The sequence below is a fragment of the Colletes latitarsis genome, chromosome 11 (genome assembly GCF_051014445.1).
Source record: "Colletes latitarsis isolate SP2378_abdomen chromosome 11, iyColLati1, whole genome shotgun sequence".
Lineage (NCBI taxonomy): Eukaryota > Metazoa > Arthropoda > Insecta > Hymenoptera > Colletidae > Colletes > Colletes latitarsis.
Window position 1 is genome coordinate 29,217,125 of NC_135144.1, and position 24,156 is coordinate 29,241,280.

The 24,156-nt window shown below is 42.2% G+C and overlaps 1 protein-coding gene across 2 annotated transcripts; it reads right to left on the minus strand.

Moving 5' to 3' along the window:
- Nucleotides 1-405: 405 nt before the first annotated feature.
- Nucleotides 406-23,636, minus strand: Ino80 (chromatin-remodeling ATPase INO80). Of its 2 annotated transcripts, XM_076777157.1 has the most exons (28): nt 23,174-23,636; nt 22,819-23,031; nt 22,416-22,575; nt 22,234-22,313; nt 21,947-22,158; nt 21,699-21,872; nt 21,338-21,634; nt 21,105-21,263; nt 20,865-21,034; nt 20,563-20,779; nt 20,395-20,482; nt 19,938-20,229; nt 19,667-19,869; nt 18,956-19,096; nt 18,762-18,883; nt 18,381-18,676; nt 18,031-18,310; nt 17,767-17,910; nt 17,441-17,693; nt 17,231-17,358; nt 17,069-17,163; nt 15,343-15,415; nt 13,900-14,058; nt 13,365-13,467; nt 10,959-11,071; nt 10,628-10,810; nt 10,083-10,440; nt 406-2,527 (listed from the first exon to the last, which is right to left on the minus strand). In XM_076777157.1, exons 3-28 carry the CDS (start codon nt 22,547-22,549, stop codon nt 2,118-2,120), a joined length of 4,884 nt encoding a protein of 1,627 aa, XP_076633272.1. In that variant the 5' UTR covers nt 22,550-22,575; nt 22,819-23,031; nt 23,174-23,636; the 3' UTR covers nt 406-2,117. The 2 variants fall into 2 exon arrangements, with proteins under 2 accessions (XP_076633272.1, XP_076633273.1); XM_076777158.1 differs by lacking the exon at nt 22,819-23,031.
- Nucleotides 23,637-24,156: the final 520 nt, after the last annotated feature.

A 24,156-nucleotide genomic window follows, 5' to 3' on the forward strand; every position in this document is an offset into this window, starting at 1 on the left:
TATCAGTTTCTTCATCCTCGTTCAAGGATGGTAATGAGACATAGTTAACAAGGTCGTGAATGGTGAACGCTGATACCTAGGCAGGAAAAACTAGTATTAGGTTGACGCGTCCATTATTCACAGTTGGTTCATTTACTTCATTTACCTCGTTCGCGTTGACGTGTCGAGGTAAAAACTAGCAACTGGACACTGGTGATTCCCGCGCCGTCATGCCAGGAATGCGAGGTGGAATATAAATGCAACGGCGTAGGAACGTCATAGTCGGGAAAATCTTTTCTTTTTTTATACCACGAGCTAACTTGCTGTGGGATCTAATTTTCTTTTTACCTTGTGGAACAAACCTGTGAATTTTATAGGATTATTTTTAAAAATCTGTGCAAAGTCTGTAGATTTTGTAGCATCATCGTTTAATTGTCTTGTATAATATTACGGATCTAGGACAATGGTAGTAAGAATAAAATTTCATACAATTGAACTGTACATTATTGATTGTACAACTAAAAAAAACTACAAATTTCATAACATCATTTTTTTTAGTCGTCTTGCATACTCTTAATAAACCTATAGTAATCGTAGTACGAATAGAATTCCGTGTAAATGAACTATATACCAGTGACTTTACGACAACTGAAGAACAGTGAATTCAATGGCATCGCAATGCAATCGCTCTATAACCTTATTGTATTCGTTTCAGTTTCTTAAATGTACATGGAAATATTCATTGGTACATACTTCTTAGCGGAGTCATAAAATACACTTACACCAATTTTGTATCGTCCTGTACAACGCTCTATATTCAATGCGGTACCAATAACACAACGCGAACGAATTGCAATATTTTTACGCTGGACAAATTTTCGAAGGCGATCGATGAGATTTGAATAGTTTCGGTGGCCATTTGTATCGTTTATTGCTAATATAAATACCATTCTCTTACGAATCGAATCGGCTTGATGACGCGGCTTCTAACGCGCGTAAAAAATAATATCGTCTAACAGAGCCTAATGACGGAACAGTGCTACAGCGACGACGAATCGTAAATACGTCGTGAGACTTAGAGGGGAAACAGTTTAGAGGAGAGATAGATAGTAACGAGAGCGAAATAACGAACGAAGAACGAGATCAGGGGCAGTTCGCTTCTCGCGATGCTTCGTCTCGTCGAACGATCATCGTCCATCCTCGATAAAAGGCGCCTCCGCTGCCCTGGTCTCGTCGAGTTGCCCCGATGATCGTCCGTGCCTCGCCGCGTCGACCGTCGAAGAGTTAACGGAAATAAAACTAGAAGAAATAAAACTATAGAAAGCTATTTTCACGGCGCTCCTCGCCATTTTGTTCGCATTCGTTCCGGAGGTTTTCGCTTCCACGCGGATCGTTCGACGCCCTTCGGGGATCTTTCTTGCCGGCTACCGTTTCCGTTTCCGTCGAATTCCGCTTCCTCTTCCCGATCCGGCGTGCTCGATCTTCTATTAAGTACCTAACAACGAGTGGCGCGATTCATTTGTACAAATTGCCTAGACGACTCCCGGCGGCGATTCCGCGAAATTGTCCTTAATCGATTAATCGCTTAAATACCGACCTTTGTACATATACTTTACACGCGAGAATCGTACGACGAGGTCTCGGGGGACTGCGGGACGAACCTCGAAACATGTTCGTTGCGACCGATCGAACTCATACGTAATTTTCCTAACGCGAGCCAGCCTCGGCGAACGGTCCGAGCCCTTGAAAAAGATCTGCATTGCACTATTTGAGCGTGAAATCGCCGCGCGCGACACCAACTACTACGATGAATCGAGAGTCCAGAAAGTCCTTCGCTCAGAAGAGTGGAAAACCGATCCGCACGCGCTATCGTCGGGGAAAGAAAGCAGAAAGAAAGTCCTTCCGACGAAGATCCTCGAGCCCGAGTCCATCGTCGGGTCCAGGGACGTGACTCCTCGAGCTTGGTCCTGGCAAGATCCAAAAATAATCATCCTCGAACGGATCCTCCCAGGATCTCGTTGTCGCGCCAAGAACGTCTCTTTAAAAGTCGGCCAACAAAAGTCTCGATCTTGTTAAAAATTTCGGAAGGCTCAGGAGTCGCCTTCGAGGATCACCCGAAGGAATTCCCCCTCCGAAAGCTAGGAGGAGCCCCGTGGTTGCTGTTGTTGCTGTTGCGTGTAGAAGCCAAACGGTCTGGACTCGGCAGAGGTGGGGTAAGAGGTGGTCGTGTTCATGGACGAGGACGAGATCGAGGGACCGGACCCCGAGGGACGTTGGGCCGGGGACTTCTGTTGGTTCATGGTCGCGATCGTCTGCTGGGACCTCAGAGGCACCGGAAGCGGTCGCTGGACTTTCCTGCTATGATGATGGCCGGAAGTACGGTACCCTTGATGCCCCGGACCCGAGGGCCTGAGTCTCGGTCGTCCAGGACCTCTTCGAATCGTCGGTGGGCCTCCTCTGCCGGGCAGAGGCCCCAGGCTCCCCACTGGACCCAGAGGACCCACCGTGCTGGGTCCGTCGCCCTCTGCTGGGCCTGACGTTCCTTGACCTGTAACGCGAAGCGTTGGCTCGTCAATCGCTATCGTCAGATGTTTGCCAACTAGAAGACAGAGATGGGGCGACGACAGTTAAAAAATGTCAAGTATCTTATATCGAATACAGTGGAAAATCATTCGCCAAACAGTAACGAGTATAACATTGTGACAATCCGATCGGGGAGAAATCGCGACAACCCGGACAGTAATTACTGTGCTTATCGTTTGTAATTTGGTTGACACAGTTTGCGTCCAAATGCCTCGGGCGGTATCGCCTATATCCCAAGTTGATTGGCTTTCAACCGATGCTTAAACGTTGCTCGAGATAAATGGAAAATTGCCAAAAGGAGCTTAAACGTATTGGACAGGTTACTGCATTTAATTACATATCAATTCCCCCATCGAAAACCCCAGAGACAAGTTTCTCCTGCATGAACTGCGCCGTAGGTTAAGAACAGTTACGTACCACTACTAAAAAAAGCCACGTGCCAACCTAACCTACAACACATTCCCAGCAACGCGACAACTGATATCTCGTGGAACCATAGCGATACGAAGCGCTATTAAAGACTCTTTAAGCATTCTGTTATTAAGGATGATTTGCGTTAGGCGATTCGATCCACGTTTTCGTCTCCTTTTCTCGGTACGCAGCTGCCGTGAGATCTTTTCGCGCATCGTCGGGGCCAATCGCTACCGGCGCAAGAAAGTCGCCGTTGCATCGCGTCGAGGGGACAATCGCGTGTCGTGAGGACACGAATGACGGGACGTGCCCTAGAGCGTCGAATTTCGCGGGAAAGAGGACGACGTCCACGGGCCCCGTGTGCAACTTTTCGCGATTATAATGGCAGATGCAGGATACCGAAGGCCCTCCATTTAGCGGTGGAGTGGTCTGACCAGTTAATCGGTTATTCACCGGTACGCCGCGCGCCGTGGAACGAAGACAAACTCGAGGATCGTGCCACGGCATCTATTCGACTGATCGTAAGCGCAGGAGCCGGCCGCGAGGACGAGAGCCCGACGGCGGGAAGAGAAGGAGGCGAGGGTGTGTGGGGGGTGGGGGGACGATGGAAGGGGGGAAGAAGAATTTAATGAGATAGCGAGGGAGAAAAATTCTGGGCGGAGGTGGAGGTGGAGGTGGAGGAGGGTGAGTGACAGGGTCGGAGGTCAGTAGCCGAGCAAGGATGTACGAGAGAGGACGTTCTATACCCGTCCTCGTTCGGCTAGTCGTTCCTTCCTTCCTTCGTTTCGTTCGTCCTTTTTCCCCCTTTTTCCCCCGTTCCTTGCGTCGTTCCGAGTCGTCGACATTCCTTGGCACGTTCTCGATCCTTTCAGTAGGCGCTCTTCAGCCACCTCTCGCGCAGGGACTCCTCGAGTGGCCACTCCGCGAACAAAGGCGCTGAAGAGGGTGGGAAAAGCTCGTGGAACGAACTTAACGTTTTTCGGGGGGAGGGGAGGGTGAGTCGTTATGAGCTTTCGAAATTCTACGCGCGATTCCGACGCCCGGGATTCACGAGGAGCCGACGAAGGAGATTCTCGAGGCGTGGAAGAGAGCTACCGGAGGGGATGCCGAGAGGGTCCTTGGAGATCGAGTTGCCAGACGATTCAAAGATTGATCGAATTGCCGTGGTCGACCGCCGATGGCGGATAAGCTTGCTGAACGATCTACTCGAGGCGTGCTTTTCACGTTCTAAACAATTAAGTCACTCTTTTTACAAATAGGAAAACATTACGTCAGATCTGGGTTATCTGCTGTATTTAATGAAAGCATAGTACGAGAAATATGAATATTCGATGATTCGAGGATGTAGGGACTGGTTAATATGTTTTTAATTGCGTGTGGAAAATTAAACCTAGAGAGGTCAGGTGGCGCCACCAGCAAAGGCAATGGTTACCATATGGTGATTTATGGAAAATCATTGTTGAAGTTGATTCATCTGCGTAATTGTCATCATTCCTTACAGAAAAGTACTAAGTCACTTATAACAAATCGTACGGAATGCTATTATCGCAAATTATTAAATTATTAATATTCTTAACTAAACGAGGCAAGGGTAGGATCATTTTCACAATCTTCTAATTTTGTCCACCGGTATACGTTTACCTAATTCACAAATAAAATAATTTCTTATATTAACATTTCTGTTCATTGTACGTAAGTTTCTAAACGGATGAACATTTCGAGATTACGCTCATATGATATTATTTTTATAATTTTTCTCGAAGAATACGTTGGCGAATACGTGGTTCGAAAAAATCGTAAAAATGAATTCTGTACCATGCGTCGATAAATCGAAACTCGGGATACCATCGGTTAAATATCGATAATGTCTTGAGAATATAGACCCCTCTCGACTGTTTACACCCGTCGAATGCCGAAAAGCAAAGCTACTCCGGGCCGAATAATACGCGTGGAGCGTGCACAACCTGTTTCAGCAACGGAACCGTAAAGAGGGAGAGGGGGGGAGGGGGACAACGTCGACGAAGGATCGATCCCTAATTGAATTAATATCCATACGAACGAAACGAAGGGTGAAGATGACAGAGAGGAGGGTCGGTACGAGGGGGAAGAAGGGGGATTTGAAATATTTTCTTATCGAGGGGGCACAGTCGCGATTCCCGTGAAAAGCACGCGTGGGTGAGATCCCCGTCGCGAGATACGAGGCCCGCCGGACGCACAAAGAGGGTCCTCTCGAGCAAAGTTTCGAGGTATATACATATACATATATATATATATATATAGCTGGAAGGGGCGAATGGAACGCGAGGATCCGCGGAATGCCGACCGTCCAGCCAGCAATATCCTTGCCCCGTCCTATCTTCCCGCATTATCCTGCCGTATCTCTGGCCGAGCAACAGCCGAACTCTCCTCCCATCCCCCTGCCGCCTCTCCTTCGCCGCTTCGTACCCCCTCCCGCTGCCCCTTGGCTCACCGGACCGCGGTACTTTCGTTCTTTAGCAGCCTAGCGGCAGCTTTCACGGCGCTCCGAGGCGCTCTCCCGCCTGGGGGCACCCTGGAACCCGAGAAAATTATTGCATTCTAAAGAGCGGGACAATGAAATAGTTTCGGTGGCCCCGAAGGGCCCGTCCCCTTCGGGCGCAGCCTCCAACGATCCGCTAGGTCGACCAGAGTAACGAATCGCCTGATTTGTTATCGTAATAACGGGGATTATGGATCGAGAGCCACGGCCAGAAAGCGAGTCGCGAGCCAGATAACGGATGCTTTTATAAATCGTTAATCGTTCGGTGGTCGCGCGGACGACACATTCAGTCGGTCAGTTTATTTACCGTTTAGATGCAATAAAACGAAAATAGAGGCAACAGACGCGACACAGCGCGACATCTGTAATCGGAATGTCGCGACAATGCAACGTTTAAGCGTTCGCAGTGGCACGTGTGTTGTGATCCTCGATGTCACAACACCGAATGTCGCGACCTTTCGTGTCGCACGGAAACGGACCTTTGGGGTCGTCGCGAGCATAACTTTGCCCTCCGACCACTCGAACTGCTCGGAATTACTTTCCGTTTCGCGACACGGAAATATGACGGAAGGGGGTGAGATGACACGGCGCGGTACGATCAGGCACAGCGTGTATCGACGAAATCCAACCGCCCCCTATTAACCGCTACGTTCATTCCGGGATCACGGAGAAATTATGCAAACAATACGAAAATACACCGCACTGTCTCGACAAGGGAACGTCGCGGGGTGGAGGATTCAGGAAATATCGAAACATCGCGTACGAGTAGAACGATTCTCGTTTCTAACGCAAAACTATTTCTTTTATTCGTTACCAGAGAATAAAATTTGAAGATACCCGCAAGAGTAAAAGAGAACTTGAGTTGCGTTCATCTAGATGGCTAAAATGTTGCACGGTGGCGCGATAACGAAGTGATAGTCGTGAGGAGGAGAGGGGGAGGGGCCAAGTGGAGAAGGGTGAGCGAGTTCCAAAAACCTAAGAAGAGCATCATCGATCGCAGCTGTCGCGTTCGCTCCGCACCTGCTATTGTCCGCTTGCCTTCCAGTCGACGACAAGCACGAGAGAGAGGACGACCCCTTTTTCCTTTCCTTTTCCGTATATGTAGCACGGAGAAGAAGATCGTCGCGCCGCGAGGCGCACGTTTGCCCGCGTAAACCGCCCGGTCCACGCGCCGTTGCGTGAGGCCACCTACTTGTTTTCGTGCGCCACGCTCTCGTCCGGGCGTCGCCCGTGTTTTCCTTCTTTTTTTCTCCGCTCTCCCCCTATCTCGTTACGATTCCACCACGCCTCGTCATTATTCGTCGCGCGTCGCATCTCGCCGCGATACAATATTTTGGTAGCATAGTGGGCCACACGAGACCCCAAAAAACTGGTCAACGATCGCACTTATTTTCTTAAATTACGGATACCGAGTTCCAGACACCCGAAAGTATCTATCTCAAACAACATCGAGCAGTATCGGTAGACGCGTAAGTATTAATTGCCGATATCGCCACTAGCGGGGACACCTTCCACGATAAGCTACAGCGCAACGAACGAAGAAAGCGACTGCTCTCGTCTATTTACACGGTCTCGATGCTAACCTAAAATGAAATTTCGCGCGAGATTCGAACGTTGGCGCGAAAGCGTTCCGAGAATTCCGCCGTTCTCGTTAAAATCAACGTTTCGCGACGCGTTTTACGAGCCGAGGGGAAATACTCGCGATTCGTGAAATTTACTTGACTGCATTTCTCGCGCCCGTAACAAATCGTTTCGTTATCGTCTACAAGTGAAATCCATTAATTCGACGGAGTGGTAATATCCAGCGGTGAAATTGATAGCTGTTGCGAACGTACAAGAGGTTAGGAAAGGCATTTATTTTATCGATCGATAATTTTGAATGTTCCAAGACGACGCGGGTCCTGAAGGATAACGGGCGCCCGCGACGCGCCGAACGGTGACTCACGAGACTTGGACGGGGTGGGCGTACCTCGAAGGGTGAATCCCCGTACCCTCTGGAAGCTGGCCAACTGTTCCCCGTTGGCACTTGCGCGCACATGTGCCCGCGAGGGAATTTCGACGGACTCGCTGTCAGCTTGGGGATCCAAGGACCACGAGGGACATTTTTCCTTTTTGCGCGGCGAAATCCCATGAGAACCCGACCAGTCGGCGCTACACTAACAAAATGGCGGTAACGGAAGGGGGGGGGGGCAGTCTATGAAAGAGTCAGTCAGGGATTAACGGGCGTATCGATTCGAGGGTGCGTCACGAAAAGTCATTTTCATCGTCTAGGGGCATTTTGAGTTCGCCACCCCTCCTTCTTAATGCACCGACCCCCCCTCGAGTAAGTTTCGACTAATCCTCCCTGAGCAGCCCCGTTCGTTTCGCGGCGATTCAAGCGAGAATTTCGAGTGAGAATTTTCGACTACGGCGCAGATGGAGTGCTCGAAACGAAAGCATTTGTAAGATAATAAAAGTAAGGGGGGGAGGGGTTAACGAAATCCTCTTTTCACGATTTAATCGCTGATATCGAAGTTTCGCTTAATCGAATTCTGCTATGTTATTTGCTCGTGCACGTTTCTTTGATCGTGATTAGCGTTGGGGGGGATTTTTTGTATACAGGGTGTTCGACCACCCCTGGGAAAAATTTTAATAGGGGATTCTAGAGGCAAAAATAAGACGAAAATCAAGAATAGCAATTTGTTGATGGAAGCTTCGTTAAAAAGTTATAGAAACATTTCCGGCCAAACAGTATATTTTCAATAAAGAATTTTTTTTCTCGTAAGTGGGTAGGATTTCGGGGATATGTGTATCGACCAAAAATGATTGTAATTGACCCCCGCAACTGAAAATAATTTTTCCAGAACGATTTGAAATTCTTTTTTTCCGTCGAAAAATTTCACACCTTCTCGAATTTTTTTCTAGAAAGTGGATAGGATTTCAAGGATATGTGTATTGACCAAAAATGATTGTAATTGACCCCCGCAACTGAAAATAATTTTTCCAGAACGATTTGAAATTTTTTTTTTCCGTCGAAAAATTTCACACCTTCTCGAATTTTTTTCTAGAAAGTGGGTAGGATTTCGAGGGTATGTGTATTCACCAAAAATGATTGTAATTGACCCCCGCAACTGAAAATAATTTTTCCAGAACGATTTGAAATTCTTTTTTTCCGTCGAAAAATTTCAACACCTACCCGATTTTTTTTCTCGAAAGTGGATAGGATTTCGAGGGTATGTGTATCGACCAAAAATGATTGTAATTGACCCCCGCAACCGAAAATAATTTTTTAAGAATGATTTGAAAATTTTTTTTTTCATCGAAAAATTTCAACACCTACCCGATTTTTTTTCTCGAAAGTGGATAGGATTTCGAGGGTATGTGTAGCGACCAAAAATGATTGTAATTGACCCCTTCGACTAAAAATAATTTTTCCAAGACGATTCAAAATTTTATTTTTTCGGTTGAAAAATTTAGGCACCCAATTAGATTTTCAGTAATGAATTTTTTTCTCGAAAATGCGTAGGATTTCGGGGGTATGTCTATTCACCAAAAATGATTGTAATTGCCCCCTGCAATCGAAAATAATTTTTCCAGAACGATTTGAAATTTCTTAATTTAATTGTTAATAATTTTTGAACGAAGCCTCAGTCAAGAAATTGATATTCTTGATTTTCGTATATTCTGGCCTCTAGAATCTCCCATTAAAAGGGGTGGCCGAACACCCTGTATATTACTAAATATTACGAAATTTTCTCGAGAGTTTCTGTTTAAAGCAGACCAGAATTTTTCATCCTTCCATTTTTTTTAACGGGAAAACTGACTCGGCTTGCTGTCGCGCGAATCGACGAAGCGGAACTTGAAAATGTAGGATTGTGGGCGATAATATTTTCCAAGCACCGCGTGCTGAGTATTACGATCACTTGGAACAGTTATGCAGATCTATTACCACAATAACGCGAGCATAAGCTATTGCCTGTAATCTAAATAATCCATAAAAACTGATGCGGTTAATTATTCATGTTAATCGCGGCAACAACGAATAATAAACGAACGCATGAAATATTTATATCCCCGTTTGCGGCCGAACTCTCGAACGTCACGGTACTGGGCGCGTTCCGTGCAAAACGAACATTGAAATATTCATCGAACGAGCGTTCCTCGATTCTGCACGACAGCTATTCGCGATTCTATATCCGATACAATCTGATCAGATGGATATAATTTATTTATCTCATTCTGATCGTCCTTGCTGCGTTACCGTGGAGTGGCGTGTTGTATCGAACCACCCGGTATGTCTATGTATACTACAACCAAAGTCGACAGTGCCCGGACTCTTCAGCTAATTTTCTTAAATAACAAATTGCCAACATTCTCTTTGGATCGAGTTTGAGTTCTGTTTAATGCAACTATCTATCAGACACTGATTGCTGTTGTATCTAGCTTAGAGAACCAAGCCTGATAGCCTCTGATGACACCTTCAGAGTGTTATTAGATTCAGAACGACCAGTCCTCTTTCTCTAGATGGGGTCTACATTATTAGCACAATTTTCTCTGCACCCCAAACAGCAATGAATACTAATTGTCCAGAAGAAATTAATCCAACACTCACCGTGTTGTTGTGTTTGCTCGCTGGCTGCGCTGCTGTTGTTCGGGGACAAAGATGCTGGGGACTGAGGATCGCTTCCAGCCATACTCTTCGATGGCGGATGGAGTAATAGGAGGCCTCTGCCTTTTCCTCCCACGGGACCTCCTCTGCGGGAGCCGCGAGGCCTACCACGCTTGCTGGTACCACGTATCGTGGGCCTCATTCGAACAGTGGTCCCACTGCCGTAAGGGACGTGGTGATCCAGACGACTGATCTTGCAAGGCTCTCCAAACTGGCCCACGCGTAACTGTCGAGCGTCGACGACGGAACCTCCCACTGGGCCATCCACGTCGACGACCAAGCCATCGTTACTGGTCTCGTCCTGAAAGTATAGTTATTAACAAATTAAATTAACGATTTTTGAAATAAGAAACCAACAGTCTGACGTTTTTTGCTTTCCTTCAACGATACATATTCTTTCCTTAACTTTAATAATATAGTATTTGAAACGCCTCACCACCCACGATATTACAATTGCATCAAGTGCCACTTTGAGTACAAATACAAACCTCAGACTTGGCAGGACTGGTTGGTACGCTATAATCGTCCGCTGTGTCGAGGATCTGCTGATGATTGTTCACAAAATGCGACTGAATGCTGCCACCGATTTGATTGCTATCGTTGGAATTGGATTGAACGTCGCCAATTTTGTCGCCATTTGCGTCGGACAGGCAAGGTCTCTTGGCGTCGCCCTGAGGGGAAAGTGAAAATAAATGGTCGGATAAGTTCTACATAATAGAGAAGTGAAAATAAAGCTGTGAGCCAATAACGGAGAATCCAAAGAGTAAGAAGGAACGAGAGAGACGGGACCGATAGCGGCTCTAAGGGCGTCGGGCTCACCTTGACCGGAAGCGCGGTTAACTTCCTCTTCCGGTCCCTCTCCTTGTGATATAGGTTCGACTCGAGCCGTGCATCCTCCGCGTGCTGCTTTCTCTCCTCGCTCCGTTGGCTATCTGAAATATACGAACACGGGGCTTGTACATACGGGGACGTTCGTTGCTTCTCTTATTATTATTCGTTATTAGGGCATTAGCATAACCTAACGAGCATAATGTAATTGCATCCACGCCCTCCCCTCCCCCTTCTTCGACCCCTCATCGCTGCCAAACCCTTTCGTTCTGTCGCGCTAGAGCGCCAAACGTAATCGCGCCACGCCGAGTGAGAATGGCGAGAACGAAGTTACTTTGCATCTCGTCGTTTATGTTTCAAACTCTCCTCGTGGGATTGAAGGATAGACAAAATTAATTTACGATTTCAAAGCTTCAGAGTGGCTAGTATCGAAGTCGGCTGTGGTTAGACATACTTTTATTACTATAACATTAGTAATGTAGAAGACAAAGTTTGTGGGTTTCTTTGCGAGCGATTTCTTTATGAGTGACGCTTTTGGCGGTAACGCGGCCAAGTTTGTAGCGAGATAGTTCACATTCTTGGCGCCAGACAGCGCCATCAACTTTTGTATAATACAGGGTGCTCGGCCAACCCTGCGAAAAATTTTAATGGGGGATTCTAAAGGCCAAAATAAGACGAAAATCAAGAATACCAATTTCTTGATGGAGGCTTCATTTAAAAGTTAATAACAATTAAATTCAAAAATTTCAACTCGTTCTGGAAAAATTATTTTTGGTTACGGGGGTCGATTACAATTATTTTTAGTCATTACACATACCTTCGAAATCCTATTCACTTTCGAGAAAAAAAATCGGATAGGTGCTGAAATTTTTCGATGAAAAAAAAAATTTTCAAATCATTCTTAAAAAATTATTTTTGGTTGCAGGGGTCAATTACAATCATTTTTGGTCATTACACATACCCTCGAATTCCTACGCACTTTCGAGAAAAAAATTCGAGTATATGGACAAATTTTTCGACAAAATTCAAAAATTTCAAATCGTTCTAAAAAAATTATTTCTGGTTGCAGGGGTCAATTACAATCATTTTTGGTCATTACACATATCCTCGAATTCCTACGCACTTTCGAGAAAAAAATTCGAGTATATGGACAAATTTTTCGACAAAATTCAAAAATTTCAAATCGTTCTAAAAAAATTATTGTTGGTTGCAGGGGTCAATTACAATCATTTTTGGTCATTACACATACCCTCGAATTCCTACGCACTTTCGAGAAAAAAATTCGAGTATATGGACAAATTTTTCGACAAAATTCAAAATTTTCAAATCATTCTTAAAAAATTATTTTTGGTTGCAGGGGTCAATTACAATCATTTTTGGTCATTACACATACCCTCGAATTCCTACGCACTTTCGAGAAAAAAATTCGAGTATATGGACAAATTTTTCGACAAAATTCAAAATTTTCAAATCATTCTTAAAAAATTATTTTTGGTTGCAGGGGTCAATTACAATCATTTTTGGTCATTACACATACCCTCGAATTCCTACGCACTTTCGAGAAAAAAATTCGAGTATGTGGACAAATTTTTCGACAAAATTCAAAAATTTCAAATCGTTCTAAAAAAATTATTTCTGGTTGCAGGGGTCAATTACAATCATTTTTGGTCATTACACATACCCCCGAAATCCTACGCATTTTTGAGAAAAAAATTCGAGAAGGTGTGAGATTTCTCAACAGAAAAAAAAAATTTGAAATCGTTTTGGAAAAATTATTTTCGGTTGCAGGGGTCAATTGCAATCATTTTTGGTGAATAGATATACCCCCGAAATCCTATCCACTTTCGAGAAAAAAATTAGGTTATGTGCTGAAATATTTCGACGAAAAGAAAATTTTCCAAATCGTTCTAAAAAAATTATTTTCAGTTGCAAATGTCGATTACAATCATTTTTGGTGAATAGACATACCCTCGAAATCTTGCGCATTTTCGAGAAAAAAATTCAGTACGGGCGAAACTTTAAACGTTAATAACTTTTTAACGAAGCCCCCATCAAGAAATTGGTATTCTTGATTTTCGTCTTATTTTGGCCCCTAGAATCCTACATCAAAATTTTTCCCAAGGGTGGCCGAACACCCTGAATATGTTGAAATAAATTCGCTATTTAATCACAGTAGAACTTTTTCACATTCGATATATGTCGACTCACGATAAATTTCAAACGAACAAATAAACAAAAATGACCACAAAAATATGTTTCACACCTTAACCGTCTGTCATGCTTAACGCGGGAATATATTGGTTATTAATATCGAATAAAAAATTGGCACGTTCGTGATTTCTTTGCAACTCCTACTAATTCCATGCAATTCAGATAAAAATTTAGTCTTGCACTCACATTTTGCTTCAATCTCCTCGTCATCCAGCAAGAGGGAAACAACTTCTTTGGGCTTCAGAGTGTCCGGCTTAAAGTTTCCACCGCTGATCACCATACGTTGTATCTGGAGAAATGGGCGTTCAAATGCGTTAAGGGAAAATCGCGTGTGCAATTCACACGAACCTTAAGTCAATATATTCGAGAAATGAAATAATATCTATTAACCTTGGTCGTGAGTACGAAAACGAGAATAAGGAACAATTTACAACATGGATCATTTAACAAGAAATTCTGCAATTATCACTTGTTCCATAGAAGTTTGATGACCAATCGTAAACCTAGCTAACATTTATCTCACAGAACTATTATTGTTATATTTTTAATAAGCTTCTGTGGAAGATCTTCACTAAAAGCTGATATACCAAACGAACAAATACTCGTTCCTGCATTGCTCTGAAAACCAATAAGGATCGTCTTTACCTTCCTGAACATATTGGCTCAAGATTCATACATTATTACTTCTTAATTTATTTGAACCTAAATAAAAAAAACGGACCTCGCTTTTTTCACGAGCACGTTGCAATATTCTTTCCTCGATGGTACCCTTGCATATTAGTCTATACACCGTCACCTGTTTCGTTTGTCCCAACCTATGAGCGCGATCCATAGCCTGCTGATCCACGGTAGGATTCCAATCGCTATCGTAGAAGATCACCTGCGAACGACAAAGTTTCGAACATTAAATAATGAAAATTAAATTTTCGGTCGTAATGGATCGTGGAAAACTAGGTTTCCAACGAAAATAAAATCGTTTACTTTGCAAGCTGGGGGCAAATCAACATTCGGGGTTTAGATATCTATCGCGTGACGCTGCAAATAAGGACAGTTCTCTTTCCACTCAATATTCGAACGAGGGCATATGCAAATGCATTCAGCGACGCATACCTGCAGCCCACATTCGTGCACAACAGAATGCAGTTTCGGCAATGCAGGGCGAACGACCCTGGCCAAAAAATCTTATCGATTATGTCATTAATTTCTGATCTCATTCTGTCCGTTTCGCTAACACAATTTCTTTCGAACAACAACAGGCTTGCAAAGTAAGAAGTCTGACTATACAGGGTGTTTCCAGTAATTGGGACATTATTTAACATGTTCTATTATACTAGTGTCAAGTTTTCTTTCCACAGATACACCAGTGCAGTTAACAGTAAATTTTTTACCTTCTAATTAGACTGACCTTTTAGGAAACATTTGAAAATTACGATGGATTGACTCGTTCGATTAGTGTCGCATTGCATCATTGTAAATCAGTTCATGTAATTGTTTTGCCAAGTGATTAATATTAGATAGCAACGTGCTCAATGGTCAGTGAGTAGAAATAAAAGTTCAAATGATGTAGTATTATATACTATAAAGTAAACATTATTTTTTAGTTCTTGTTCTTAAGATCAGAGAACTGGTTTCACGTTACTGTTTCTATTCGAACGTAAATGGGCAGAAAGTGCACGTGGATACAGTCTACTCAGTTCCTTTTTTGTCTCCAAAGTATCGTACAAAACGATACTTTATCAGGCACAAGTTCGGGGCTTGTTAAATCGATGACGATATCGAGACAGATAGAATCTTGATTCCTTGCGCCATGTCTTCCCTAAATTCCTCTTCGTCTCTTCTACATTGACCAAACAAATCTGTTATCTAAACTGTAACCCTTTGAATCCGGGAAATATTGGCAGAAACGAATTCACGAATGAACCTTTTCTGGATTCAAGGGATTAATCGCTTTAATCGGTTTCTTTATTAATCGGCAAACGTTGAAGGATTTCAATATTCGTCAGAATTTTGACATCTCTATTTCTAGATCCACCGTTGTTCCTGATCAACGATGATTATCGCCAGTTTGGGGCATTCGTCCGGGAATATCGGATCCAGTGTGACCGGACAGCTCGTGCCGTGAAATCCTAAGCGAATACGTACAAGCGAGGGTAAGATTACTGACCGTGTCTGCGGCGGTGAGGTTTATTCCCAGTCCTCCGGCTCGGGTGCTCAGCAGAAAGACGAATATGTCCGCCCTGAAACATGAAACAGTCGCTGTAGATTTGACCGGACCCAGCACGCGCGGTGTTTTCTATGTAAATTAATTCGGAATGCTGGCCAGAGCGCACTTAGAGGATTTCCAGTACGAAACGTGGCCCGAATGGACGATATCGCGGGCAAGATTTCGACGATACGGTTACCTCTTCCCTGGGACCTGACAGGTGAGTTTGGTAGGCTATAATCGACAGTGATGGGGCTGATACGATTAACAGTCGATGATACAGTATTGCCTCGCGTATTGCATCTATCTGCGTTAGGGATACTGACGACGGTACAAACCCTACCATGAATGGCTCCAGAAGCCTCGTTTGGAGGGGTCAAAATGTATACATACAGGGTGTTCAGGCAACCGTGGGAAAAATTTTAATGGGGGATTCTAGAGGACAAAATAAGACGAAAATCAAGAATACCAAATTGATGATGGAGGCTTCGTTAAAAAGTTATTAACAATTAAATTCAAAAATTTCAAATCGTTTTGGAAAAATTATTTTTAGTTGCGGGGGTCAATTACAATCATTTTTTATGAATACACATAACCCCGAAATCCTATCCGTTTTCTAGAAAAAAATTCGAGAAGGTACTGAAATTTTTAGACGAAATTAAAAAATTTCAAATCGTTCTGGAAAAAATATTGTTAGCTTTGGGGGTCAATTACAATCATTTTTGGTGAATAAACATATCCTCCAAATCCTACGCATTTTCGAGAAAAAAATTCGAGTAGGTAGACAAATTTTTCAACAAAATTGAAAAGTTTCAAATCGTCCTAAAAAAATTATTTTTAATTGAAGGGGTCAATTACAATCATTTTTGGTGAATAGACATACCCCCGAAATCCTACGCATTTTCGAGAAAAAAATTCATTACTGAAAATCTAATTGGGTGCCTAAATTTTTCGACCAAAAAAATAAAATTTTGAATCGTCTTGGAAAAATTATTTTTAGTCGAAGGGGTCAATTACAATCATTTTTGGTCGTTACACATACCCTCGAAATCCTACCCACTTTCTAGAAAAAAATTCGAGAAGGTGTGAAATTTTAAACGTTAGTAACTTTTTAACGAAACCTCCATTAACAAATTGTTATTCTTGATTTTCGTCTTATTTTGGCCTCTAGAATTCCCCATTAAAATATTTCCCAGGGGTGGCCGAACACCCTGTATACATAGAATGATGTTACAGATAATGGAGTTGTTAGATTTGTTTTAGTGTTTCGCGAATGAAAGGTGGCGGCTAAGGTACGTTGAAATATAATGGCACGGCTAAAAGATGACGGCCGCCCGTTATTAGAATCATGTATTCATGGCGGGTAGCCGGAGCCGCAGCTGTCTATAAGACGGGGACGATTCGCCAATTAATTCGCATGTTAGTTATGCGCGAGCGAGCCAAGGAACGACATGCTAAGAGGCCACGCTTTAGACATGCAACACGATCCGGAGCCGATACATATTCTAAGCAGCGTCGTGAAAGTATTCATTCGGTTTATTAATGATCTATTCTCATTAAAGGAGTAGACGACGCTCGTTTAGATGGGCAGATATTTAAATGTTCAGCCGGTGGACGGTTACCCGGAAAATATCTACACATCACGACGAAACGATCCAAAAATTCGTAACAACATCGTGAGATTTACCTTTTCTGGAAATCCGCGACCATGTCTCGTCGGTCAGAGATTTTGGACGAGCCGTCTAATCTCATGAAAGTGTGTTTCCTATGATACATATATTCCTGTAACAAAAGCAAGATATATAAAATCTTGCAACGATCGTGTCGCGTTTATATAAACTTAGAGTACCTCCAACAGATCGATCATTTTCGTCATTTGAGAATAAATGAGAACACGATGGCCCTGTTCCTTCAAACGGCGCAGAAGACTATCCAGTACCGAAAGTTTCCCAGCGTCTGTCACCAACGTTTGCTTATCTGTAACAATTTCAAAGGAAGAACTTCATAAATTCGAACTATTCGAATATTTCGTAATACGCGATTTTGGGAAACTGCTTGCCTGGTACGATGATGTTCGACCATCCGTTAATGGGCGTGCACGCAGACAGTCCACCCTGGGTTTGGACAGAAAACGTTAAAGGAGACTGTGTTAAGTGAGGGCTACAGTTCTCTTGCAACGAAGTAGAGAGGGCTTGTTCGCAGCCAAGCCAGAGAAGCCTTTGTCCAAATTTTCCACCGCATTCCTCGTGCCTCCTCCACGCGCACGCTGCGGAACTACTACTAACATACAGTTTTCGAGGACTAGCTTGTACCTGAAACGAATCCTTCGTTCATTACATTCCTACAACCATTGTTGCACTATCCTATCGCTGCATATTAAACAACCTTAGGATAAGTATCGCAGATAAAGGATGGAATGGTAGTCTGTTGACAGTGTCTCAATATCGGTGGTCTTGGAAGATGCAGATGTTCTGGTAGCAAGGTCACCTTTGAGTCTTCTTGTTCTGCTTTGGTAGAAGGGAGTATTCTCTGCAAACGGAAACAGAAATATCGTACTTTGACGACTGATCTCTCAAACAATCATAAGAAGAAATGTGTCGATGATTAATTTGGACTTTTTAGGAAAATAGAGGTATAAACGTTCTCGACCTTCATCGATTGAATCGTCTTTTTGCTGCTACGCAGAATTCGATGGGCAACGGTCTCTGGCATCGAGTGAACGATGTGTGTTGTGTGTGTATATACAGGATTGCCCTCGATAATCTTCTTCGTGAATATCAAGTCGCGCATTGACCGCGACGAGGAGTCGATTTTTCTAGGCAAAAGAAGTATCTGATTTCTAGGGATTTCCGTTCTCTCGTCGGCGTTCCAATCCTCCCAATAACGCGTCATTTTTATCCTCCTTTCCATCACGGTTGCAAGACACAACCTGCACAGCCATAAGATAAGTAGTGTCCTGACGGATCACGCGTGATACCTTTAATAATAATAGCTGTTACCTGAATAAAATACCAACGATAAACACTTTATTCATTTCCATCGGGGACAAGTTGATAAATCTACTAAACGAGAAGGGATTTCGGGAGAATCTCCCGCTGCCATCGTGAAGTCTCCGGTGCACGTACTCGGTAGCAAATATGAAGAACTTATTATACAAAAAGTGATCTTTGGATGGCAACGAGAGGTGCAAGAGTCCCTCTGTGTACAATAACGCAGGCATTTCGTAAAGTTCTGTGTGCATGAAGAGTGGGGATCTGGCATCTCTTCGCTCAAAAAGTTCTGGATGATTGCAAACCTGTAATTGACATTACAGGCCATTGTATTATTGGCGTCGTCGTTTATTTAAAACTTATTAAACATTTAGACAGATTGTTCGATACCTTTCGGAATTGCATGACTAGATTCATAAGATTTGACGTGAAATTTTTGTCGTTAGTGGCAGTATCGCCACCACCCACTGTGTAATGTAGTAAGTCTTCTATTCTAATTTTTTTCTTTAATGCTGTACGAAAAAAAAACATCGTATTAGCATCAGAGAAAAAACGTCACGACATTGACGATTAGAGCAACTTACCTGAATAAAGTAACTTTTGTCGTGTTGTAAGAGGGCAGTACACCATAACTTCTATCTTATCGGACAATTCATTCTCCACATCCTTCTTTATTCTCCGCAACATGAAGGGTTTCAAGATCATATGCAATCTCGATAAATGCTCTGAATGGAAAAAGAAATCGCTGTCACGTGTACGTGATTTTCGTATACATAGAAACGTTAAGTATCATTGATAATGTATTGAGAATGTATAAGATCTATTATACTCTTCCGAGTATACGCAGGATACGTCAAAAACTATTATACAAGCGGGTAGGAAATTATTCCTCGTATAAGAATGAATAAAATATTTTCCTTCCACGTTTAGTTCCTGAGGAACTCGAGTTTTTATTTGTCCTAGCATTTTGGACTTTTCATCCAGGAAAAACAACACAAGCAGGACGAAGAACAGCATGCGATCGTTATGTTTGTATACGACGTTTACGGTAGGAAAAAACTCGATTAGTTAGTACACAGAATTAATTATACATCCAACAACTCAAAGAGTCAAAACACATTAGCGAATGTACATGTATCCATAATTACGAGCCAGAAAAAATAGGTCGAAATGTCAAGATTAATATAGAATAATATGTAAGTTTCAATACTATATTTTCCCTGTACAGTCCAATAAATCCGATACATTCTCACTATTGAAAATTGCTCAAGCTGCTGTATCATAAAGATTCTTACTCTCGTCGATCCCCGTTTTATTTTCAGCATGACTCTCGATGTCTTTGGAAAACCATTCGTTGAATTCGTCGTGAGAATCGAACAAAGTGGGCATTATAAAGTGCAACAACGCCCACAATTCTGCCATGCTATTTTGAATAGGTGTCCCGCTAAGTAACAATCTATTGCGACAACTGAATCCAAGCAACAATTTCCACCTCATACTGTAAAGGGGAGGTTTTGAAATATCACACATTCGCAACGAAGTCGAGAGGAACAAGTAATCACCAACCTGCTAGTGCTCTTTATAGCTTGCGCCTCGTCTAAGATCATATACTGCCATTTTATTCTGTTAAAGTACTTGTAATCAGTAATGACTAATTGGTAACTAGTTATCACTACGTGAAAAGAAGCTTCTTTCGTGTGCAAATCTTTAGTATCCCAGAACTGTCTCAATATTTTTCGTTCCTGCGGGTTCCCCCAATACGGAACAACCTTAAACATTGGTACGAATCGTGCCATTTCCTGTTGCCAATTATGCAACGTCGAAGCCGGCGATATGATTAAAAATGGCCCCCACACAGCTTCAAAAAATAAATGGAAACCTCACGTTATATAAAATCACGAGTTTAGCGTACCCGTTAGTGTTGTTACTCGAGTGAATCTTTATTCAACTAATTTCTTATTTATATCATAAATGAACGAACTATCGTTAGATCTAGAAGATTAACTATCGTTAAATAACTTACAGTATCTTTCAGCAACGTGACAGAGAAACGCTATCGATTGTACAGTTTTCCCCAAACCCATTTCATCCGCCAAAATTCCACTAATTCCCTAAACAAAAAATATCAAAAATATTTTATTACACATTTGTTCCGTTTAAATATTTGTGACAATGTTGCATAGAAACGAACCTGATCGTATAAATTTGCTAGCCAATTCATCCCTTTTAATTGATAACCTTTGAGGTTCCCCTTAAATATCGAAGGTTGAGGGTGTTCCAAATTTTCTGGAGTATCGCTGAGGCGTAATTCTTGAGACGCGGCCGCGGTATCGAATTGTTTCGCCCTGGCTCTTTCATTATCAAACGCTTCGGTAGCATTCCTTTTTGCCTTTTGCTTCATAATTTCGCTGCATTTATGTAAATAAGAGGCAACGTACAAATATAAAATTACATTTCATCGCGATGCAAGCGAATTATTGTTAAACGCTTTACCTGTCGTAATCATCGATTCCAACGAGCCTTGGATTTTTTTCTTCGTCTAATTGATTTAAAATTCGCAGTTGTTCTTCGGGAGAAGCTTTCCCTAACTTTCGAGACATAAAGTGAGCATACAGTTCGGTCTGTGTAATAAGAAAGTTCAGTTTCCTCTGTTGTCGTTTCGCCTAAATAATAAAGTAATTTATATAGCGAAGAAACACATTTGTGGCGCTGTAAAGATAGAACATCAATTACCTCGATAAGTTCTACGTCCATCTTTCTTTGTTCTTCGGCTTCTTTCTCTAATCTTCTCCTCGTTTCACGTTCCACGCGATCGTAACGTTTCCAGTAAGATTGCATTTCCCTTGTGAGACGCTTTGCTCGCCATATAGTCTCTTTCATATTCTTTTGCGACTATAAAATCAACGAAAATGCGCAATTCTTTGAATCGTGAATATCGATAGCTATCCATACAGGACGATACTCACTTGCATAGCCTTTTGCCGCCAATATTTCATACAGTGTTGAGCTACTTTTTTACAACTAATTAACATTTCCTTATGATTATTGGTTTTTGCTCTTTGTACTTTTCCCAATTCTTTCTTGGACATCATTACCCAAATTTTTCTTCTTCTCATGGCCATTACTTCTGGACTTTTGTTATTATGCTTTTTTCTGCCACGCTGGCGGGGTTGATGACGCATTATTGCTTCCAATTCAGCTTCGTCCAATTCTTCTTCTCTGGGCATTGTACGGTCCCATTCTTCGTCTGGATATTCCCCTTCCTAAAAAATCGTACATAACATTATCTATAATGAAGAGGATTAAAGCAATCTCCAATTCACGTACAGGGTAATCTTCGGATTGTCTATGACGAGGAATCTTTTCCTTTTTTATCTTCATGACCTTTTTATCTGGTTTCTTTTCCTTCTTCTTTTTATTTCCGACTATTAATTTCTGATGTTCTAAAAATCGATCGTAATTCGACAATAAACCAGCACTATAATACTGGTACTGTATATTCTAAAAATGAGAATATTACGTTACTAATCGATATTTATGCGTGTTACTAATATTACGCGAATCTTTGAACTTACTTCTGGTTTCTGATAGAAACGACCTTGGTACTTTTTCCTAAGTATGTGAAATTTTAACATTTCCTTAAAATCTTCCTCTGTGACGGGACTGTCCGTGTCAGATCCCGACGCTGAGCTATCGGACGAGTCGCTCAATAAAATGTCTTGCAGCCAACGACGTTCCTCTCCCATGCTCGACATATTATAGAGCCTCAATTTGTTAATTCTTTCCTCTGTAACATTAACGATCATTATGCAATTACGTAGCGGCAAATAATACTTTGAAAAAATTTTAATAAATTACGCACCTTCCTTTCGAATCAGCACATTGTCCAGATAATTATCGGACCCTTCGGAAGATTCAGATGACACAGATTTATCATCTTCGCTGAAAAAATTAAGAAAACAGTAGAATCTATATCGACGACTACCTCAAAACGCTATATATAATCAAAGATAATATATAACATATTACATTACATCTACATACCTAGGTGGATCTTGGAACAATTCGTCGACCTGCCTCAAAAAGGGCTGTACATTGAGGCTGCGCTCCAATCTTTGCAGATGCAAAGGAGCAGCCATTTCTGCTTCCAACCTCATTGTGCGTGCTCTATCTGTCATTACCAGGTTATAGAAAATTCAACGACCTACAATAAGAAATATATGCCATAAGTGAGACGAACATGTTGAAACCTTTGTCGACATTAAAAAAACAACCGTTATTGTATCCCTTTACATTGTAACGTACAAAACATGTCTAACGTGTAATGAAGAACTGATTGACTGATGCAAGCTTTATTAACTAAATTGCACGAAGAAATTCGTTTAAAATAACATCGGCTGATCAAGTTGTCAAGGAAACAAATACTTTATCTGCAATGCGTACGAACCTAATAGGACCCTGTGATTATTTGACATTTCATTAAATATGTTAACTGACTCAGATGATACAGGTTACACGTACGACAGGAAATTTTTTACGTAATTCGTACATAGCGTGTAGCAAACTAAAAAACGTCTATCTTGCAGTTTGTACTAGCGAAGCATATAGGATTCTGCTCCTTATTGCATTGTCACAATGCTAGATTGTTTTGTCGTGTTTCCTGTAACGGGCAATACATGTTAAAGGCGTGTAACCGCCGTATGGAATCGTGTGTAACCAATTACATTATATAAGGTGAATGACACGACGGATCGAGCTTGTGCGGTTATAATTTCGCAAAATATTCGATAGTTTTCGATCACCTTCGGTTTGGTTAGAAGTAGCCCCACTTATTTAGCACGTAAAATAGGGTCGACCGCGAGGAAATGATTCCCTTTGTTCACATCGAAAATGGGTATATCAGTCGGAGGGAAATACATAGTAGAAAGAAGCCTAGAGAACGCAGACATTTGGCGTGCCATAAAACCAGGGCAGGGATAGGGCATATTGTTGGCCACCATTTTTGTTTTCAATAGGTGGCGCCAGCGTAGCCGATGTATAGGCGATCCACGGCTTTACCAACGTTTATTGCCGATGAAGTAACTTTATTGTTTGTTTCGATTTCGTGCAATATAATACGATGATTCATAAACATAAGGTCTCGAGCATGTTCGATCTCGAATCAACGTTATGGTACGATTTGCGTATCGAGATGTACCGCTTTATGATTACTAATTCCAGAGTAAATTGTAGAAATAAATAAACCCACACACTTTATTTACACGATAATAAATTTGTAAAATCTTTTACAATTTTGGTTACATAATATCCGAATCGCGTTAAAATGAAGATGGATTATTCAGATGTTAAGATTAAACTTGCAATAACGGTAATGGAGTGTATCGATAGTTGGAACTTAACTACGCTTCAAACTTGCCGCTCGATACCGTAGCGTACACTTATCTCGAACCCAAATAATATAATGCAAGCGTTTACAATTACCCATCAGTACGATCAGAATAAGGAACAATTACGATAAGATTACGTTTTTCGTGAAATAAGTAGAGTCATAAATATTTATAGGGTACGTTGTCTGAAACGTAGTCAATCTTAACTTGATCGTAACGCAACCTTTGAAAGGGTGGGAGCAACGGTTTAGAAAGGAGCAAAATAAAGAATGTATTCTCGTAGAATACATTAGCAGTGTAAATATCGTGTAACTTGGACGCAATAATTTCATTTCGTCGGTTGCAATTGTTTTAATTCGTCACATATTGTCGTCGACTCCCGACGATGGGCGTCTGCC